At 46.7% G+C, this 19,455-nt stretch overlaps 1 protein-coding gene across 1 annotated transcript; it reads right to left on the reverse strand.

Moving 5' to 3' along the window:
• Positions 1-8,132: 8,132 nt before the first annotated feature.
• Positions 8,133-10,392, reverse strand: LOC109783799 (F-box/FBD/LRR-repeat protein At1g13570-like). Its single transcript, XM_020342397.4, has 3 exons — positions 9,281-10,392; positions 9,057-9,191; positions 8,133-8,895 (listed from the first exon to the last, which is right to left on the reverse strand). The coding sequence occupies exons 1-3, from the start codon at positions 10,319-10,321 to the stop codon at positions 8,476-8,478; spliced, it is 1,596 nt and encodes a 531-aa protein (XP_020197986.1). The 5' UTR covers positions 10,322-10,392; the 3' UTR covers positions 8,133-8,475.
• Between the last annotated feature and the right edge of the window lie 9,063 nt (positions 10,393-19,455).

A 19,455-nucleotide genomic window follows, 5' to 3' on the forward strand; every position in this document is an offset into this window, starting at 1 on the left:
CAGACCGATTGTTTTGTTCTACATCCTCGATCTCTTGAAGGTTTGACAAAAGGTTTGATACATCATTCAGTTCATCGACCAAATACAAATCATCCGGATTCGCCATCATACGTCCTGCCGTGCATTTGGTATGCATATATGCACTCAGTAGCCACGGCAGGGCTGTATGATGGCGATACCAATTGTTTTGTTCTACATCCTCGATCCCTTGAAGGTTTGACAAAAGGTTTGATACATCATTCAGTTCATCGACCAAATACAAATCATCCGGATTCGCCATCTTACGTTTTAATTCACATGATCCATTCAACAAAGTTTGGTACAATAAATTATTACACATCAATTCTTCCCTTGTGTCCCTGCTTGCTTACGATTGTGCCGTATCCATGGAGCATCCTCATCATTTAACTTAATGCTTGGGTCAGTGTTCACTTTGAAGGGCGGAATTTCACCAAACATATTATAATCTTCTGACATGTCTGTCTTGTCCTCCACTCCCACGATGTTTCTTTTCCCTGAAAGAACAATGTGGCGCTTTGGATCATCGCATGATGTACTGATCGTTTTCTTATCTTTCCGTTTCCTCGGTTTGCTACTCATGTCCTTCAAATAAAAAACCTGAGCGACATCTTTGGCAAGGACGAATGGTTCGTCAAGGTAACCAAGATTGTTGAAATCCACCATTGTCATTCCGTATTGCTCGTCCACCTTTACCCCACCACCTATTAGCTTGAACCATTTGCACCGGAACAAAGGGACCTTAAAGGAGGGTCCATAGTAAAGTTCCCATATCTCCTCTATGTAACCATAATATGTGACCTTTTGCCCATTCTCGGTTGCTGCATCAAAGCGGACACCACTGTTTTGGTTGGTGCTCTTTTTATCTTGGGCGATGGTGTAAAATGTATTCTCATTTATCTCGTACCCTTGGAAAGTCGTTATAGTCGAAGATGGTGTCTTGGCCAACATGTATAGCCGATCTCCAACATCATTGTCATTCATTAAATGTTTTCGCAACCAACTGCCGAAAGTCTCCATGTGGGCCTTTCTAATCCAGGATTCAGGCTTCCCCGGGTTGTCCGAGCGTAAAATATTCTTGTGTTGCTCGAAGTACGGAGCCACCAAGCTGGAATTTTGCAGAACTGTGTGGTGTGCTTCAGTCATAGAATGACCGTCCATACATATCGTTGATTTCCTTCCGATCGTGCCTTTTCCACTTAGTCTCCCCTCGTGCCGCGATTGAGGAATACCAATCGGCTTAAGATCAGGAACATAGTCAATACAGAACTCAATTACCTCCTCATTTCCATAGCCCTTGACGATGCTTCCTTCTGGCCTAGCACAGTTATGAACATATTTCTTTAATACTCCCATGAACCTCTCAAAGGGGAACATATTGTGTAGAAATACAGGACCGAGAATGGAAATCTCTTCGACTAGGTGGAGCAGGAGGTGCGTCATAATATCGAAGAAGGATGGTGGGAACACCAACTCGAAACTGACAAGGCATTGGACCACATCGTTCTGTAACCGTGGTAGATCTTCTGGATTGATTACCTTCTGAGAGATTGCATTGAGGAATGCACATAGCTTCACAATGGCTACTCGAACATTTTCCGGTAGGAGCCCCCTCAAAGCAATCGGAAGCAATTGCGTCATAATCACGTGGCAGTCGTGAGACTTCAGGTTTAGGAACTTTTTGTCCGCCATGTTTATTATTCCCTTTATATTCGACGAGAAGCCAGACGGGACCTTCATACTGCTCAGGCATTCAAAAAATGACCTTCTCTTCTTTGGTAAGAGCGTAGCTGGCACGACCTTGAAACCATTCCGGATGCCGGTCATCTGGGTCTTTCAAAAGTTGCTGGTCCTGCCGTGCTTCCTTTGTATCATTTGTCTTCCCATACACGCCCAAGAAGCTTAGCAGGTTCACGCAAATATTCTTCGTAACATGCATCACGTCGATTGCAGAGCGGACATCTAGGACTTTCCAATATTCTAGCTCCCAAAATATAGATTTCTTCTTCCACATGGGTGCGTGCCCGTCAACTCCCCGCGGAACTGATTGTCCGCCAGGGCCCTTTCCAAAGATGACTTTCAAATCCTTGACCATATCAAATATCTCAGCACCAGTACGTTCCGCAGGCTTCGGCCGGTGATCTGCCTTGCCGTTGAAATGCTTGCCTTTCTTTCTTATGTTATGATTTCGGGGAAGAAATCGACGATGACCCAGGTACACGTTCTTCTTACAATTACCCAAACGTACACTTTCAGTCTCATGTAAGCAGTGCGTGCATGCATTGTATCCCTTATTTGTCTGTCCCGAAAGGTTACTGAGAGCAGGCCAATCGTTGAAGGTTACAAAAAGCAACGCTCGTAGGTCAAATTCCTCTTCTTTGTGCTCATCCCAGACACGTACACCAAGTCTGCCCCACAACTGTAAAAGTTCATCAACTAATGGCCTTAGGTACACATCGATGTCGTTGCCGGGTTGCTTTGGACCTTGGATGAGCACTGGCATCATAATGAACTTCCGCTTCATGCACAACCAAGGAGGAAGGTTGTAGATGCATAGAGTCACGGGCCAGGTGCTATGGCTGGAGCTCTGCTCGCCAAAAGGATTCATGCCATCAGTACTTAGACCAAATCTTATGTTCCTTGCGTCAGCTGCAAAATCTTTGAACACTCTGTCGATCTTTCTCCATTGCGTTCCATCAGCGGGGTGTCTCAACTCCCCGTCGGACTTACGGTCCTCTTTGTGCCATCACAACGACTTGGCATGCTTTTTGTTCCTGAACAGACGTTTCAACCGTGGTATTATAGGAGCATACCACATCACCTTGGCGGGAACCCTCTTCCTGGGTTTCTCGCCCTCAACATCGTCACCATGGTCATCGCCTCTGATCTTATAACGCAATGCAGTGCATACAGGGCATTCATTCAAATTCTCGTATTCACCGCGGTAGAGGATGCAGTCGTTAATGCATGCATGTATCTTCAGAACCTCTAAACCTAGAGGGCAGACAACCTTCTTTACTTCGTACGTACTGGCGGGCAACTCGTTATTCTTCGGAAACATATTCTTCAACATTTTCAGCAAATTTTCAAATGATGAGTCAGCTACACCTTCTCGTGCCTTCCATTTTAGCAAATCCAGTGTGCAGCCCAGCTTTTTCAGACTATTATCGCATCCTGGGTACAGCGACTTTTTGTGATCCTCTAACATGCGATCCAAATTCTCCCTCTCCTTGTCAGTTTCGCAGCGTCTCCGTGCATCAGCAATGGTCCGACCAAGATCATCAGCGGGCTCATCATGTGCCTCTTCTTCACCTTCACCTAACCCTTCCCCACCTTCAGCATCATCCTCCATGAAAGTATCACCGAAATGATCATGATAGTTGTCATCGATATCATCCCCTTCTTCATCTTCTTCCATTCTAACCCCTCTTTCTCCATGCTTGGTCCAACAATTATAGCTTCGCATGAAACCATGCCGAAGCAGGTGCATGTGAACATCTCTTGAGGAGGAGTAACCCTTTTGATTCTTACAGACAGCACATGGACAGATAATAAAACCTCGCTGCTTGTTCGCATTTGCCACTACGAGGAAATCTTTCAAACCCGTAGTGAACTCGCCGGAGAGTCGGGGACCGTACATCCATTGCCGATTCATCTGCATTATTATTATATAAAGTATATAATTAACCATCATGCATTTGTTAAACTAACTAGCTAGAAATAATACAAATTAAACAATGAACTACACACATGCATATTTTATCAATGACACATGAAAGGTTCAAGTTGCTAACCGCGATCGCGGAGGAAAAATAAATGAGAAAGCTCAAGTGTGGCTCGGACACTTCATATCATGTTTGTTTATTGCTCTCGGGCATTTCATCGAACACCTTGTGTGCATAGGAGGAACCAAAAGCAAACCCACCACCCCCCTTCTGAATATTGTGAATAGAAGTGGCACCAATTGTGGCTAAGTGAAGTGAGCTGAGTCCTATATATATAGGGATGGGCCTTTAGTCCCGGTTGGCCTGGCCAACCGCGACTAAAGGCCTTCGGGCCAGCCTGAGGACCTTTAGTCCCGGTTGGCCAGGCCAACCGGGACTAAAGTCCCTCCCGTCCGCCAGCTGTCGACCGAGCGCGCTGGGCCCAGATAGTTGGTCGCGGTTCGATTATTTTAGGGACTAATGGGGGCGTATGGAAGCCTCTTTTTCTACTAGTGACACTAGTCTTCATAACGTCGCTGTTGTCACCTCCACCCGTCAGACTGCCACCATAGCCACTAGAGCACTGCCATGCCATCGCCTACTGATTGACATATGGGCCCCATATGACAGGTTGGTTATTGGGGAAGTTTTATGGGGATTTGTTGGAGCGTTCATCCCAGAAAAATGTTACTGGGAGTTTTTTTTAGTTGTTGGAGATGCTCTAAAACTAGAAGCTGTCTCATGGTTCTTTGTTCGTGGGTTAATTTTTTTGGGTTGTATCGTAATTGACTCCGGGTTGCGGTCTTTAGTTATACTGGGCTCGGTTTATTTTCTATTGGTGATCCAGCCAAGCCTATACTTTCATATAGAACTATAAATATACAAAAGATTCCTAAAAATACAAAAGATGGTAATACTTTATGCAGGGATTTACATGGTTAGCTATAGGATAAATAAAATGTACCATTTTGCAATTTGATTTCTGTTGTAAGGATCTTATATGATACGGAGAGAACCCTTTTTTTAACACAATACAGACACATACGCTCATACACTCGTCCCTATAAACGCACACACGCACACCCTATCTCTATGAGCACCTCTGAAAGAGGTAACGTCTCCTTCCACTGAAAGCACATCGCCAGAAGGCCTGAAATAAATTTAGGAAAATGCAAGCACTATGTCAAGTCTAGGACTTGAACTCTGGTGGGCTGGGGATACCACTGTCCTCCTAACCATCCAACTACATGTTGGCTAACTGACACCCACAACTACATACGGAGATACCTAGTGGGTTTCTGGCACCAATGGACTTGAATTGGAAAAAATAATTTAGAAAATTCAAAAAGAGTCAAGAATTTCTGAACTTTTTTGGAATCAAACGTGATTAGATATTACAGTCTTATGAAAAGTTCCGCAAAGGATAATCTTTGACCGACTCCAGGGCCAAGACAAAAAATATGTGAGTATAAAAAGCGTGAATAGTAACTTTTATATAGTGTCAATGTTGTTTTTTCTCCCATAATACGATGAATGTCATTCATTTCACACAAGTGTAACAACTGATCATGTTTGACTCCAAAAAAAGTCAGGATTTATTTTTTTACTTTTTTTTTTAATTTTCTATTTTTTTCAATTTGGGTACGTTGGCAACCGAGCCCCAAAGATCTGTGTCGCACATACATATCACTACTTAACAGTACAATTTTTTAGCATCCACTGTTCATCTGTTTGGTTCTAGTAAAGCTTACTGAATTATAAAAATTCTGAAACAAATGGTATCAATTAATTATAATTGAAAAGAATCAAGGGGAAATGTGAGGTGAAAAGTGGCGAACAATTTCTTGATCACGTGCAGGTAAAAAAAAACAGGCAGAACCTTGAATAACTCACTTGGGTAACTTTTTAATTAAAGTACATGAGAAATTATCTCAAAAACTAAAGTATCCAAATCTACATAATTTCATAAATAAAAAGATGAACACCAATAAATAAGTGAAGCTAAATTGTAAAATGTTGGCAACAAATGTTAAATTTTGATATTTAGGACTTCGTATGACAATAAGGAAATAAACTAGGATGACCGAATCAGCTAAAAAACTCGACAGAATCATCTTGATTATGGTTCAAAGGAGAGAAAGGAATACAAAGCCTTTAAGCAAAGAAATTCCAATCAACAACCATTGCACAGATTTCAGTTTATAAATTACAATAATTCATTTATATACAGCAAGGGGGCAACATTCTAGAAATAGATGTGACCGTGTTCATCTAAAGTCCAGTTGGCAAACAAAATTCAGGTTGGGGCAGCATTCTATCGATCCTTTGCTCAGCAAATTTTTAGGATTGTAAGCCAAATCACAGTAGAAAGTAAGACTACCTTTTATTCAAAATGTACATGTAAGAGCTTGTAAACCTGGTCAAATTCATTCATGCTGATTCCGCATATCTTTTTCCGAGCAGCACGATACTTCTGCTCCCCTCCCTGCAGTGTATATATTGCTTCGAAGAGAATGATAAGACCACAATCTTCCACGTTTTTCTTTATAGTTTAATAAAGAATTATTAGATTTTTATAACAAAAAGACCAGGCTCTGCATCTAAGAAGATCAATTGAGCCTTATTTTTGAAGTCTGCACCTCATCATCAAATCTTTGTTTGGATGCTTGATAGAAAACCTGCAGGAAATAACCAAATTGAAACATGTCCAGGCCTCCTTTCATTCATAGGATAGAAAAATCGTAGGAATAGAAATGCCATAGGAAATGAATGACATGTATCTGAGTTCCTATAGGGAAAGAGATGTCACTTGGTTCATAGGATAGGATTTTATCCATCGGGTCTGAGCTAATGTTTTTTTTTCCCTTTGAAATATGAAGGGTATGAGTCAATCCTACATAGTAATAGGAATCCATTCTTACAAACCAATGGACTCTATAGGAAATTTTCGTTTAGAATTTCTATCCTATGTAATTCCTACAAATCAAAGGAGGCCTCGGTTGTTCAACTAGGTCATCACCGGTCTACTCGCGGAAACTCATGGATGTCTGTCGCAATAATAAAGACGTGGGTGGTTTTGAGTCCCAACTGCTAGGAATAATTGTATGACGGCGTAGAAAGCGCTTTGCTATTTGCTATGTACTCAAGTGACGCCTATGTGCGCGTCATATTGTATCACATTGCTGAGCCGCCATTGAGTGGGTAACTAAGGTCAGAAAACCAGGGCCATGTACTAGTTGACCTAAGCGAAAACTGTGTCTGTATTCAGATCGACCTCGACATGAATACAACTTCTGAGTCCATTCTGACATTTTCAAGTGCCAGCATGTGATCTTGGCTTGAAGGTTTGTATTACCAGCAACCTTCCACTGGTTTGTAGAATTATGTTAATTCTGTGAATGGATATCAGATGCTGTCTGAGTGTAGCTTCCGGAGAAAGAAGTATACTACGATAGCTTTTCCCCCCTGAATTCAGATCAGTATATTAAAATTGGGAAGCATTGTATTCTACGCTTCTACGAAGGGAATCACGCCGAAGCAGAGTGAAATTTCAATTTACTGCACATGCATTTTGCAACTGAACAATGTCCAGATGTCCTGCTTGTTGGTTTTTACAACTTGAGCAACTTGCATGCTGAATTGCTGATAGCCTCACAAAGACTTGTACCCCACGCTCTTGTCTAAATTATTTGGATTCTTCCATGGAGAAGTTACAGCAAACCATTTGCAATAGTTTAAGCTAGGCAAAAAATATCTTGGAGCAGCAACTTCCTGCTCCCTCTTTGCCTCCACAACTGAATCAAACCTTATACTGGTGTGTGAAATTATGTTATTCTGTTCACGAGTTAATGAACGGTATAAGATGCAGTTTGATGTGTCGCTGCTGGAGAAACAAGAAGTCTGTGAATGACAGGGTTTTTTTTTCGTTCCTTTTTGGAATTCAGATTGATATATAGAAATGTAGAGGCATTCTACAGGGAGAAGCACGAAAGGGATCAATCACGGCGAAGCAGAACGCAATCTCTATCTTGTTCAGATTCATTTGCAACTGAACTATGTCCATATGTCCTGCTTGTTGCAATGTCCAGATACAGCAGTTACAGCAAACCATTTGTAATACAGTGCCCGCGTCTTCTTTGCCAGCACAACTGAAGTGATCTTTCACCATGCATAGCTAACATTCTTGGCAAACAAACAGTGCGCAACAAACCATGAAGGTGAGACCAACCTAATGCATAGCAAGTCAAGAAATTGCAGTTGGACAAACCAGGAAATTTAGAAGCGTTCTACAGAGAGCACGACGAAGCAGAATGAAATCTCAATCTACTTCAGATGCATTTGCAACAGAACAACGTCCATAGTTTGATGCATTTGCATGCTTATAGCCTCATGAAGAGTTCTATCACACACTTCCATGTAAATAGTTTAGATTCTACAGTGGAGCAATTACAGCAAACGATTTGTGACAGTTTAAGCTGGAAAAGAAAAGCAGCAACTTCCTGCCTTGTCAACTGAACTCATCTTTCACTATTCATAGATAACAACATAACTAACAAACGACAAGCCACAACATAGCATCCAGACACATAATAGGACTTAATTGGACACAAACATCCTCATCATGTAATACACTGCCTGCAGAAAGCATATCACAGCTGCCAGAGAAGTAGGTTTTTCAGCTGCTGCCACAACAAAAAGTCTAGCAAGGTACCAGCAGTCTTCTTGAACAAGTGGCACGGCGTGGCGCTACCAATTAACTTACAGAGATCCTTCCTGCTTTTTTGTAGTACTTGAGGTCAAAAGGGTCAGCAAACTCAAAATCAGAAGCTAGTTCGTGGTTGTAAGCAGGACCTGAACCGTCAGTGACCGGGCTCCTGAAGAGCTCTAGTCTGCAAGCTTTGCTGTTCCATTTTGCGCTGGTTAGGGGCTTCAGCTTCACCCTCACATTATCATCCCCCGGGGAGAAACACTCTATGCACACCACAACCACCATCTGCTCCAGCACCCGAGCCTTCTCCGCGACGAACTTGAGGAAAGAAACCTCGCTTCTCGACCCTCGGAACTCATAGAAGAACACCTTCTTGATGCTCTGCAGGATGCATTTGATGGGACCGCCCTCTTGCCAGAACTTGACACTCACCTTGCCAGTGGACTCTTCAGATATGGGGCGGGACTGCAGATGAAATCGATCAGGACTCTATGATCAGGCCAGTAATTGATTAGATAATTAGTCTGATTCACATTTCTGACCATGCTACATATGTACGCACTAACTAATATTGCAAAAATTGCCAATGCAGCAAGTGTATCTCATTCAAAGTTAACCAAATTTACCTGGACATGGAGCGTCTCCAGGTTGGGGAAGCATCTGAGAAAGCCAGGCACTTTCTTGACAGTATTGCGGACACCGAATTGCACCTCTATGCCCAAAATCTGCACACTAGGGACAATGTTCTCCTTGTTCCCAGCCTGCAATTCACCCCAAGGACAGAGGATCATACAATAGCATTGTTAATTGACACGGCACATCTACACATGCAAATTAAAGTAGGATCTACCAGCTCTTGCTCTCCTGGCTTAAGGTATCCCAGCACACGCAGTTTAGGAGCAGAGCCAATCTTGATCACAGAAGAGCGTTTCCTGGTGGAGCGGCCATTGTTCATCTTGGGGGACTCGGTGAGCTCGGCGAACTGAAAGAGCCTCTCCAGGCGAGGGGCATCCACCAAGTCGATGTCCTCCGCGAAGGAAAAGCCCAGCTGAATGCACCGCAGGCTCTGGTTGACGAGGCGGAGGCGCAATCCGCTCTGGAATCCCAAGATGAAGAGGGACTCCAGGACGGGGCTTCTTTCAAGCATGAAGTCGAGATCACGGTCCTCCATGGAGTTCCAGTAGAGGCCGAGATCCCGGAGATTGGGGAATCTGGCGGCGCGCGGTACGGCGGCGGTGTCCGGGAGCCTCCAGATGCCGAGATGGAGGCGGGTGAGGGAGGCGCAGCTGAAGATGGTGGCGGGGAGGCGCAGGTCTATCGGCAAAGGGCGGTTGACAAAGACGAGTTCTTGGACCCCCTTGGCGGCGAGGATGTCGAGCCAGCGGGCCATCTCGCCACGGTGCTCCTCCATGGTGGTGCGGGTGAGGTGGACGCAGCGGAAAGGGCCCGGGTGCGCCGCGAGGACGCGGGACACCGCGGCGGTGACGGCGCGGGGAGAGGCGGCGCCGATGACGAGCTGACCCCCCGCGCCGCCGTCCGGAAGCAGGTGGCTGTCGGCGAGAGTGAGAGGAGCCGAGCGCCAGAGGGGCCGCCAGCGCGAGGCGAGGGCGGCGGTGCGCGCGGCGTCCTTGGCAGGGAGCCGGGAGACGATGTCGCGGAGGACCGCGTCGGGGAGGCGACTGATGCGGTCGACGCCGTCGTTGGGCGACGGCGCGGCGGAGAGCGAGAGGGCGGCGGCGGGGGAGACGGGCGGGTCGGGGAGGTAGCTGTACACGTAGTGGAGAATCAGGTTGTAGCCGAAATACACCATGCCGCGGTCCATGCCCCCGCGCTCCATGTGCGCGACCATATCGCTCCAGGAGATGCCCTGGATCACATGCGCGTCGTCCATGGCCGCCGGTGGAGGAGGGGGTCTGGGGGAGGAGACGGCGAGGGTTTCGGTTTGGAGCAGTGAGGGGAGTGGTGGCGGCCGGTGGTGACTGAGAATGAGTGGTGGTGGGCAGAGATGTCGCTAGCTAGATATTGGGCCAAATGTTGGAATAGGTACCCCCTGGGCCCATGAAACAGCCGCCTCTTCTCGAAGAACAAGAAAAACGAATTTGCTTCAGCATACTTTCAATGATGCTCCAGAAAGGAATTTGCAAACGAGTTTCAGTACTAACTTTGCAAATCACCATTGAAAATATTCTGAAGCACGAGGAGATGTTTTGGCTTCGGCACGGACTTGTTCAATTGGTTGTGGCATATGGATCGTAACACGCCCTTTTCCCACCACCCCGTGTTGAAGCTAAGGATCATAATCTCTACTACTAATAAACAATCAAATAAGAACTTTCTTACGTGCACCCCACAAACGTACACGGATTCATTACCACCGCACAATTAGACCCAGTAAACTTAATTTAACGGTTAGCCTTAACCTAATCTGTTTCGTGGCATGCACTTTGCAATTTACAACGACTGACCGTACTCCACCGTGGAGGAATGTGAAACTCCATGCCCGCAGCCCCTACAATCACGGAAGGCACATAGAAACAGGAAACTGATCGCAAACGGATCCCTTCACCCTCAATCACGATGATTCCCTGTCATCACCGCGTCAGACGCCCCCTTCCAAGACAACGAGGGCTCCCTCGCCGCACGACAGCACCGTCTCCTTCCTGGACAGCGAACTCGACGCCCCCTTCCAAGACAACGAGAGGCGACCAGAACGAGGAAGGAAAAGGGATGGTGGAAAGAGGGATGGCCACAACAATCTATCATGGATGGATCACTAACCCGCGCCGCGCGCTTCATCGGATCAGCAGAGAGGTTGAGGAGCCATGGGGAACTTCTAGCGATCCCACGCGAACATAACCAAGGAGAAAAGCAAGAATAAATCACCGGAAAAGATGAGAGCGGAGGAGGAGATGGCGGGCGATCCCGGCGGAGTCGCCACCGTCGTCGATGCAACCGAAGAAGAGGAACCATTGATTAAAATCGCGGGAGAAACAATTTCGCGGCGGCCTCTCCCGGCAGCTATAGCGGCCGTCATAGCGGGCAATAGCGGCAAATAGCGGAAAAATTTCTGGTGGGAGAGATGATTTTTGAAGAGTTTTGCTGATTTTTGAGCCATTTAGAGGGATATGTTGAGGTTTTCGCGGCAACAGCCATAGCTTAGCGGCGAGGCTCCGGGGCAGCTATAGTGCAGCTATCGCGGCTGTTTCGCGGGCTATTTTAATCTATGAGAGGAACTGGAAGAAGTTGGGAAGAAGATGGTGGTGCTGCAATGGCTGGACCGTGGACCTGGTGGTGCCCGAGGCGGAGGCAAGCCAGTGCGGCGTCCAATTAGAGCACATCATCATCAGGTATGAGTACGACACCTATGCCCCGGCCGGCGGAAGCAGGAGCAGCGGCTAGCGCTACCCCCGCGTCCACCTCCGTGTCGACTCTGCTGCCCTCTCCCTGATCCTCCACTGCTCCAGGCATACCCACGCCGACCCGGGATGGGCCGCCGCCGGCCCGGCCTGGACCACGCCATGCTCCTTGACCTCCAAGGATCTCGGCAATGAGGGCCTGCTTGACCACGCCTGCAACACCGTCGCCGCCATGGTGGACGGGAAGTCGCCCGATGAGATCCGTGCCATGTTCGGCATCAGGCCCGCCTGCGGCTCCGCTACTCGACCGGACCCAAAGGTAGAGAAAGCGCTGCTGGCTCTCCACTTCGTCCGCTACCACGGCGATGGCGTCTCCGCTTACGACCCCAAGCTCCGTCGGTTCGTGGCCACCCGTTACTGTCGCAACTCACACCGTCATCGCAGGATAAACAGTGTAAGTCCTCCCCACACCAACTAAATAGGGAGGAGAACAAGTAGGCGACGTGACGGCGGTGATTGTGACTGCAACGGCGTCGCAGGTGAGTCCCGCCAGCCCCTGAATCCTTCTTCCTCTCTTCCCCTTCTCCATGCCGAACACCTGTACACCCACCTGCAGTAACTCCTCTATTCTTCGCATGTTCAGTTGCTCCTTTACTCACGACTCCTTCTTTGTGTTTTTCTTTGTATGTCTACTACTAAGTACAGTAGGTGTACTGAGTACTGTTCTATCCTTTTACTGTTTTCTTCAGCCATTTTTTGTTGGACGCGTCTAGGGAGCGGCTGGCTGCTCCCTAGCGTTCCCGAGTGGCCGCCAGAAAAGGAAAGATTTGGTCCCCACCGATCCCAGAGAAGGAAAGCGCTCCACCAGTAGCAACACAAGCGCTCTAACCCAACAAACCACGCGCCGTACGTGGTCCCCAGGCCATCACATGCCCTCCCGAAGCTCTCACGCCCTCCTGGCCACCAACGCCACCAACTTCTTCTCCCCATGCCCCTACCTACCCCCACCTTCTTCCCACTAAACTAGGGGTTCCCAGGTCTGGATTCCATCGCCAGAGCTGCCATGGCAGATGAATTAAGGTGTAATAACAATTGCTACAAAAAAAGAAAGAAAGAGGGAGGACAAACATATCAGTAAGTACCAGGCAGAACCAACAAGGTTGAAAAAAAGAAGTGATCATTTCTGCCTCCTGTTTAGATCCTCCCTCCTTAACTTTCCCTTTCCCCTCTCACCAAATTTCTCCTTGCAAAAATAGCTTCTTCATAGTTGAAGAGAGCATAAACAGAGATCTGTACCTGTGCAATTTCAAATGATTTTCGTGCAACTACATAATGGGACTAGCCAACTTTTGCAGCAATGTGTGCAACAAAACACAGAAAATGTGGAAACATATAGGAGAGAGGACATAGAGAGTCTTATTTCACACATAATGCAGAAGAACCAATGCCTATGTAGCAAAAAGAAAAGAAAAGAAAAGAAAAGTATATTGTAGGTACTATGCAAACATAACTACCAACTAGACAAGAATCTGGTTTGCATGTGCTTTTTTCCTTTGATCTTTCGACATAGTAGTATACGTGACTTTGTAGCTTAGAATTGTGTGCAAAAATCTACAGCATCTCATCCACCCCCACAACCTGTAAAACCTGCATATGATACAAAAAAGAAGCCTGAGAAAAACTGAACCAGCTTTGACTTGTGTTTGTGCAACTTAACCAGTACAAGTGTGCAAATTGACAACACTCTCAGACCCATCTACTTGTGGGGTTTGAATTTCAGTAGTTGGCGTCTTCAACTCATATAAAAGTAGAAGATGCCAACTCATATAATTTCAGATTCATTTTGGTTTTAGCTAAACTTCTGTATGCAGAATTCCAAAACACTTTATGCTGGCTGTTGTGCAACTTCATCATCTATTTTGTGCAACTGTAAGTACTCCTGGATGCAATTCATGTTGCAGGTTTCTGCAACTATGTAATGAATTTTTAACTGATGAACATGAATTTAGCGTGTCTGAACACAAAATGAAAAAATAGTGAATTTTAAAAGATTGTAATCTACCAAATAAGTAGTGCAACTAAATTCAAGTGCATCTGCAAACCTAGAAAATCAGATGCATGTGAACACATGAGGATGCCAACTACCGAATGGTTTTTGTGCAACTAAAGAAGTTGAAGATGCCAACTCATGTGTCATTGCTGTGCAACTATTTAAAAGGTTCGGGATGCCAACTCCTGATTGGTTCTTGTGCAACTAAAATAGTTGTGGATGCCAACTCATGTGATATTGTTCTGGGACTATTTAAAAAGTTGAGACTGCCAACTCCCAAATGGTTCTGGTACATCTATGAAAGTCGAGGATGCCAACTCGTGTGATATTGTTGTGCAACTATTTGAAAAGTTGAGGATACCAACTCCTAATTGATTCTTGTGCAACTACATGCAGAACTAGTATTTATCAATGGTGAAGGAGTTTTGAAAATGAGTAAGCAATAATAAACCATGAAAAAAACACTGTAGGAGGGTGAAAACAAGTCTAGTGCCATTGCTATTACCTTGATGACTGTTGCAGATGATGTACCACCTCCCTGTGGATCTGTCGCTTGCACAGGCAGTCCCTGTCTCCGCCACTTTACAACAAGAAATTGATTATCAACCTACGGGTTACTGGAGAGTGTAGGACCATCAAAAAATCAAAGAAAAACGTATATTCAAGAGAGTTGACTTGTGCATTATGTACGGATATGCCAGATCCACATTATGTACAACGCCAAACTGAGAACTAAAAAATATGTGCAACTACAACTGCTATAGATGCCAAGAAAAAATGTGACTATGAAAAAACAAGAGTAACTTAAGCAAAATTAAACTGCCAACTATGTATGGATGTATTGTGCAACTTCCTCGTGCTCATATCCAACTAGGGATACTACAATGGCCAACTAGTACTGCAAAAATAGCCAAATTGGATAAACTAGCACTGAAATTGGACGTCATGCGTCTCTCTTGTGCTGTAATCCAACTACGTTTGCCTCCCTATGCAATGTTTACAACTAGCTAGCCAGCTATGCAGTGTACCACTTAGATATCATCTAAAAAATGCCCTCCCAATTATAATTTCTAGAGATGTAGCCAACTGACATGAGAGGTCGTGCAACTGAAAAATGAAAAAAATGTCCTGCCAACTAAATGATCTAGAGCATGCAACTATCATGTGGATGCAGCCAATTGACATATGAGCGTGTACAACTAGAAAATGAAAACGAAAAAGCACTCCTGATCGTCCTTCGTCCCGTAATCCAACTATGTTTCCATCCATGTGCAAATTTTACAACTAGCTAGCCAACTATTTCTTCCTCCGTTTGCAACTTACTAGAAAAAAACAATAAAAAACATGGGTGAACCCGGATGCAAAAAGAGATGTACGACAACCTACACTATACCATTATCTACTCGCTCCGGTTGAACTCAAATTTCACAGAGTCCCCACGCCTCTCTAGTTCGAAAGAAGCAAATCCATGGGTAGGACCTTACCTGCGCTGGCGACGAGCAGTGAATCCCCCGCGCAAACATGGCAACTATTGAGAGAGAGAGGAGAGAGGCCGCTGGGAGCACCTACACGTCCTCCAATAGCCGAGTGTAGGGAGGAGGTGGTGGTGGTGCACGGGCATCCGTGTGGACGTCGTCAATCATGGAGGAGGCAGCTGGGATCACGTGGTGATGGCGCGACACGGCGGCCCGATCTAGATGAGGCGGGTCTAGGACCTCATGCCCGGAGCTCGTGGGGGTGGCGAGTGCTTGGGCCTCGTCTCTGCCGTGGTAGAGGGGGTGCAGGGACGAGCAGGGAGGGCCATGGCCTAGATCCATGGCTGCACAATGGCCTGGACCACACCGTCGCCGGGGAGGAGCCGGGTAGGGGATCTCGGGGTCGAGCCAGAGGAGGAGGCCAGCATGTGGATGTGGTCCATGCGGATCCGGTGAGGGCCGCGCTCGGAGGAGGCGCTCGGAGGAGCTGACGACGACGGCAATGGCGACGGCAACTCGATCCAGAAGAATTGGGGGAACTGCGAGAGACAGCAGGGTGGATGGTGGGCTCGGCCGGCTGGGTGGGTGGGATGACGGGTGGGTGGGCTGCCGACCAGATGACTGAAGTGGGGACGCACGCGCGTGATTGAAATCGTGCGGTTCCCAGCCGGCCGCTCGGTTACGCCAAAAAATGCGCGTGCACTTTTTAGATTTTAGGTTTTTTGTTCTATATACTTCGTTAGTAAATGCCCTAATATTTCTTGTCTAGCCAGCATGTATTTCGTACTACAGTGAGTTGATATGAAATCCTGCAATATTTTGTAATGATCATCTAATTTTGAGTGGCATTTACTTGCAGGTTTTTTAAAGGAACTTTTGGCAAGAAATACACAACCGTGTCATTCAGTGCTGGACCTCTGTTTTTTTTTTGCAGGGGTTTTGACGGCCCAACTCCCTCCGATCCACTCCTATACCCTCCTTTCCACGTGGTTCAGAGCCCTCGAGGGGTAGGTCGCAGATTTGGGAGGAGACGAAGCCACTGTTGGGGAACGTAGTAATTTCAAAAAAATTCCTACACACACGCAAGATCATGGTGATGCATAGCAACGAGAGGGGAGAGTGTTGTCCACGTACCCTCGTAGACCGAAAGCGGAAGCATTATAACAACACGGTTGATGTAGTCGTGCATCTTCACGATCCGACCGATCCAAGTACCGAACGTACCGCACCTCCGAGTTCAGCACACGTTCAGCTCGATGACGTCCCACGAACTCCGATCCAGCAGAGCTTTGCGGGAGAGTTCCGTCAGCACGACGGTGTGATGATGGTGATGATGTTGCTACCGACGCAGGGCTTCGCCTAAGCACCTTTACGATATAATCGAGGTGGATTATGGTGGAGGGGGGCACCGCACACGGCTTGGAACAATCAACTTGTGTGTCCTAGGGTGCCCCCTGCCCCCGTATATAAAGGAGAAAGGGGGGAGGCCGGCCGGCCCTTGGGGCGCGCCAAGGAGGGGGGAGTCCTCCTCCTAGTAGGAGTAGGACTCCCCTTTCCTAGTCCAACTAGGAAGAGGGAAGGGGGAAGGAAAGAGAGGGAGAGGGAGAGGGAAAGAGGGGCCGCGCCCCCCCTCCCCTAGTCCAATTCGGACTCCTCATGGGAGGGGGCGCGCCACCTCCTGGGCTGCTGCCGTCTCTCTCCCCTCAGGCCCACTAAGGCCCAATACTTCCCCGGGGGGTTCCGGTAACCCCTCTAGCACTCCGGTTTTCTCCGAAACCACCCGGAACACTTCCGGTGTCCGAATATAGCCGTCCAATATATCAATTTTTTCGTCTCAACCATTTCGAGACTCCTCGTCTTGTCCGTCATCACATCCGGGACTCCGAACTACCTTCGGTACATAAAATCACATAAACTCATAACACCGATCGTCACCGAACGTTAAGCGTGCGGACCCTACGGGTTCGAGAACTATGTAGACATGACCGAGACTCGTCTCCGGTCAATAACCAATAGTGGAACCTATATGCTCATATTGGTTCCTACATATTCCACGAAGATCTTTATCGGTCAAACCGCATAACAACATACGTTGTTCCCTTTGTCATCGGTATGTTACTTGCCCGAGATTCGATCGTCGGTATCCTCATACCTAGCTCAATCTCGTTTCCGGCAAGTCTCTTTACTCGTTTCGTAATGTATCATCCCGCAACTAACTCATTAGTCACATTGCTTGCCAGGCTTATAGTGATGTGCATTACCGAGAGGGCCCAGAGATACCTCTCCGACAATCGGAGTGACAAATCCTAATCTTGATCTATGCCACCTCAACAAGTACCATTGGAGACACCTGTAGAGCACCTTTATAATCACCCAGTTACGTTGTGACGTTTGGTAGCACACAAAGTGTTCCTCCGGTATTCGGGAGCTGCATAATCTCATAGTCATAGGAACATGTATAAGTCATGAAGAAAGCAATAGCAACAGACTAAACGATCAAATGCTAAGCTAACGGAATGGGTCAAGTCAATCACATCATTCTCTAATGATGTGATCCCGTTAATCAAATGACAACTCATGTCTATGGCTAGGAAACTTAACCATCTTTGATTGAACGAGCTAGTCAAGTAGAGGCATACTAGTGACACTCTGTTTGTCTATGTATTCACACATGTACTAAGCTTCCGGTTAATACAATTCTAGCATGAATAATAAACATTTATCATGATATAAGGAAATATAAATAACAACTTTATTATTGCCTCTAGGGCATATTTCCTTCAGCCACCTGCTCACCGCGCCGCCGCCGGCCGCCTGCTCACCGCGCCGTCGCCCGCCACCCTTGACTCCGACGTACTGGCCTTCTCCCCGGCGGTAAGTCCTCGCCTCCCCTCCTTCCCCTCGTCGTCTAGGTCCATCCGCCCGGCAATGGCTGCCGCCTCGTCCTCCCCGGCGAGCTCGCCTAGCACGCCGTCTCTGAGGGCACCAAGGTCGTCACCAAGTTCACCAGCTAGATAGGCTTTATGTGTTTATCTGTAGTTAGCTGCTGGATTGTGCCCTGACTAGATGTTGTGTTTTCAATGGAACAGCACAGACATGTAATTTCCGGTCTGAAGAAAGACATGTTGATGCTTGGATGTTGGGCATGTTCTGATGGTTTGATTGATGTTTGCTGAATGCTTGTTGATGGCGTTGGTTGTGAGAACTGGATTCTGCGCCGAGCTGTTCCTTCGGAGAGAAATGGCAGAGTTGCCTCGAGGTATCTAAGGTAAGCTTTCTTAGACTGAACCTTTCATGGAAGATGCATCAGTTCAAGCCAATCTCTTGTGACATTTTGCTCCACTTCATAAAAACTAAGATTGTTGTTCTTGCTCCTGTGAACACATGTCTAATTGATAATATAATATCTCATGAACCTAGTGTCACTATCATTTAGCACTCCCTCATTTTGTTGTAGTACGGCTAACAAATCAAATCAAATCAGCCTAGGTTTTGGGTGGTGCCGAGCACATATGACAAAACCTGTCTAGTCCGCATGTTTGAATCTGTCTAGAAAAATCTGGCAATTCTGTCTAAACTGCGTGTCTGAATTTGGCCAGGTCGGCCATGTACTTGGCTCCTGTCGGGGATATACCCTGCGTTATGACCCGGCCGGAGATATGACCCGACTAGGACTTGGTGTTTCATTGGTGACCCGGCAGATTGTAAGCCGGCAGACAGTTATGACCCGACAGACGTTAAGCCAGATGGTAAGCCGGCAGATGTTAAGCCAGATGGTAAGCCAGATGGTAAGTCAGATTGTAACAGAGTCGCCTGGGTTAATAAGCCCGAGGCATTAAGAAGCCCAAGACGTTAAGAAGCCAACAGAGAAAAGCCCGTGATGAGAAGTCAGAATAATTTAAGTCTTAATCCAAGTTGGACTTTACATGTAACCCACCCCTTCAACTTATATAAGGAGGGGTAGGGCGCCCCAAGAGAGAGAGGTGAAATAATCTTAAGGCTAGACACAACTAGGAGAGCCGGTTTATGCAGCGACTCCATCGTGATGATAATGAGACCTAGCCACAAACAGCATGTAGGGTTGTTACCGGATGATGTTTCCTGGGGCCCGAAGCTGTCTAAACCCTTGTCTTGTGTGTTAATC

This window comes from Aegilops tauschii, chromosome 3, assembly GCF_002575655.3.
Source record: "Aegilops tauschii subsp. strangulata cultivar AL8/78 chromosome 3, Aet v6.0, whole genome shotgun sequence".
In the NCBI taxonomy this organism is placed as follows: Eukaryota; Viridiplantae; Streptophyta; class Magnoliopsida; order Poales; family Poaceae; genus Aegilops; species Aegilops tauschii.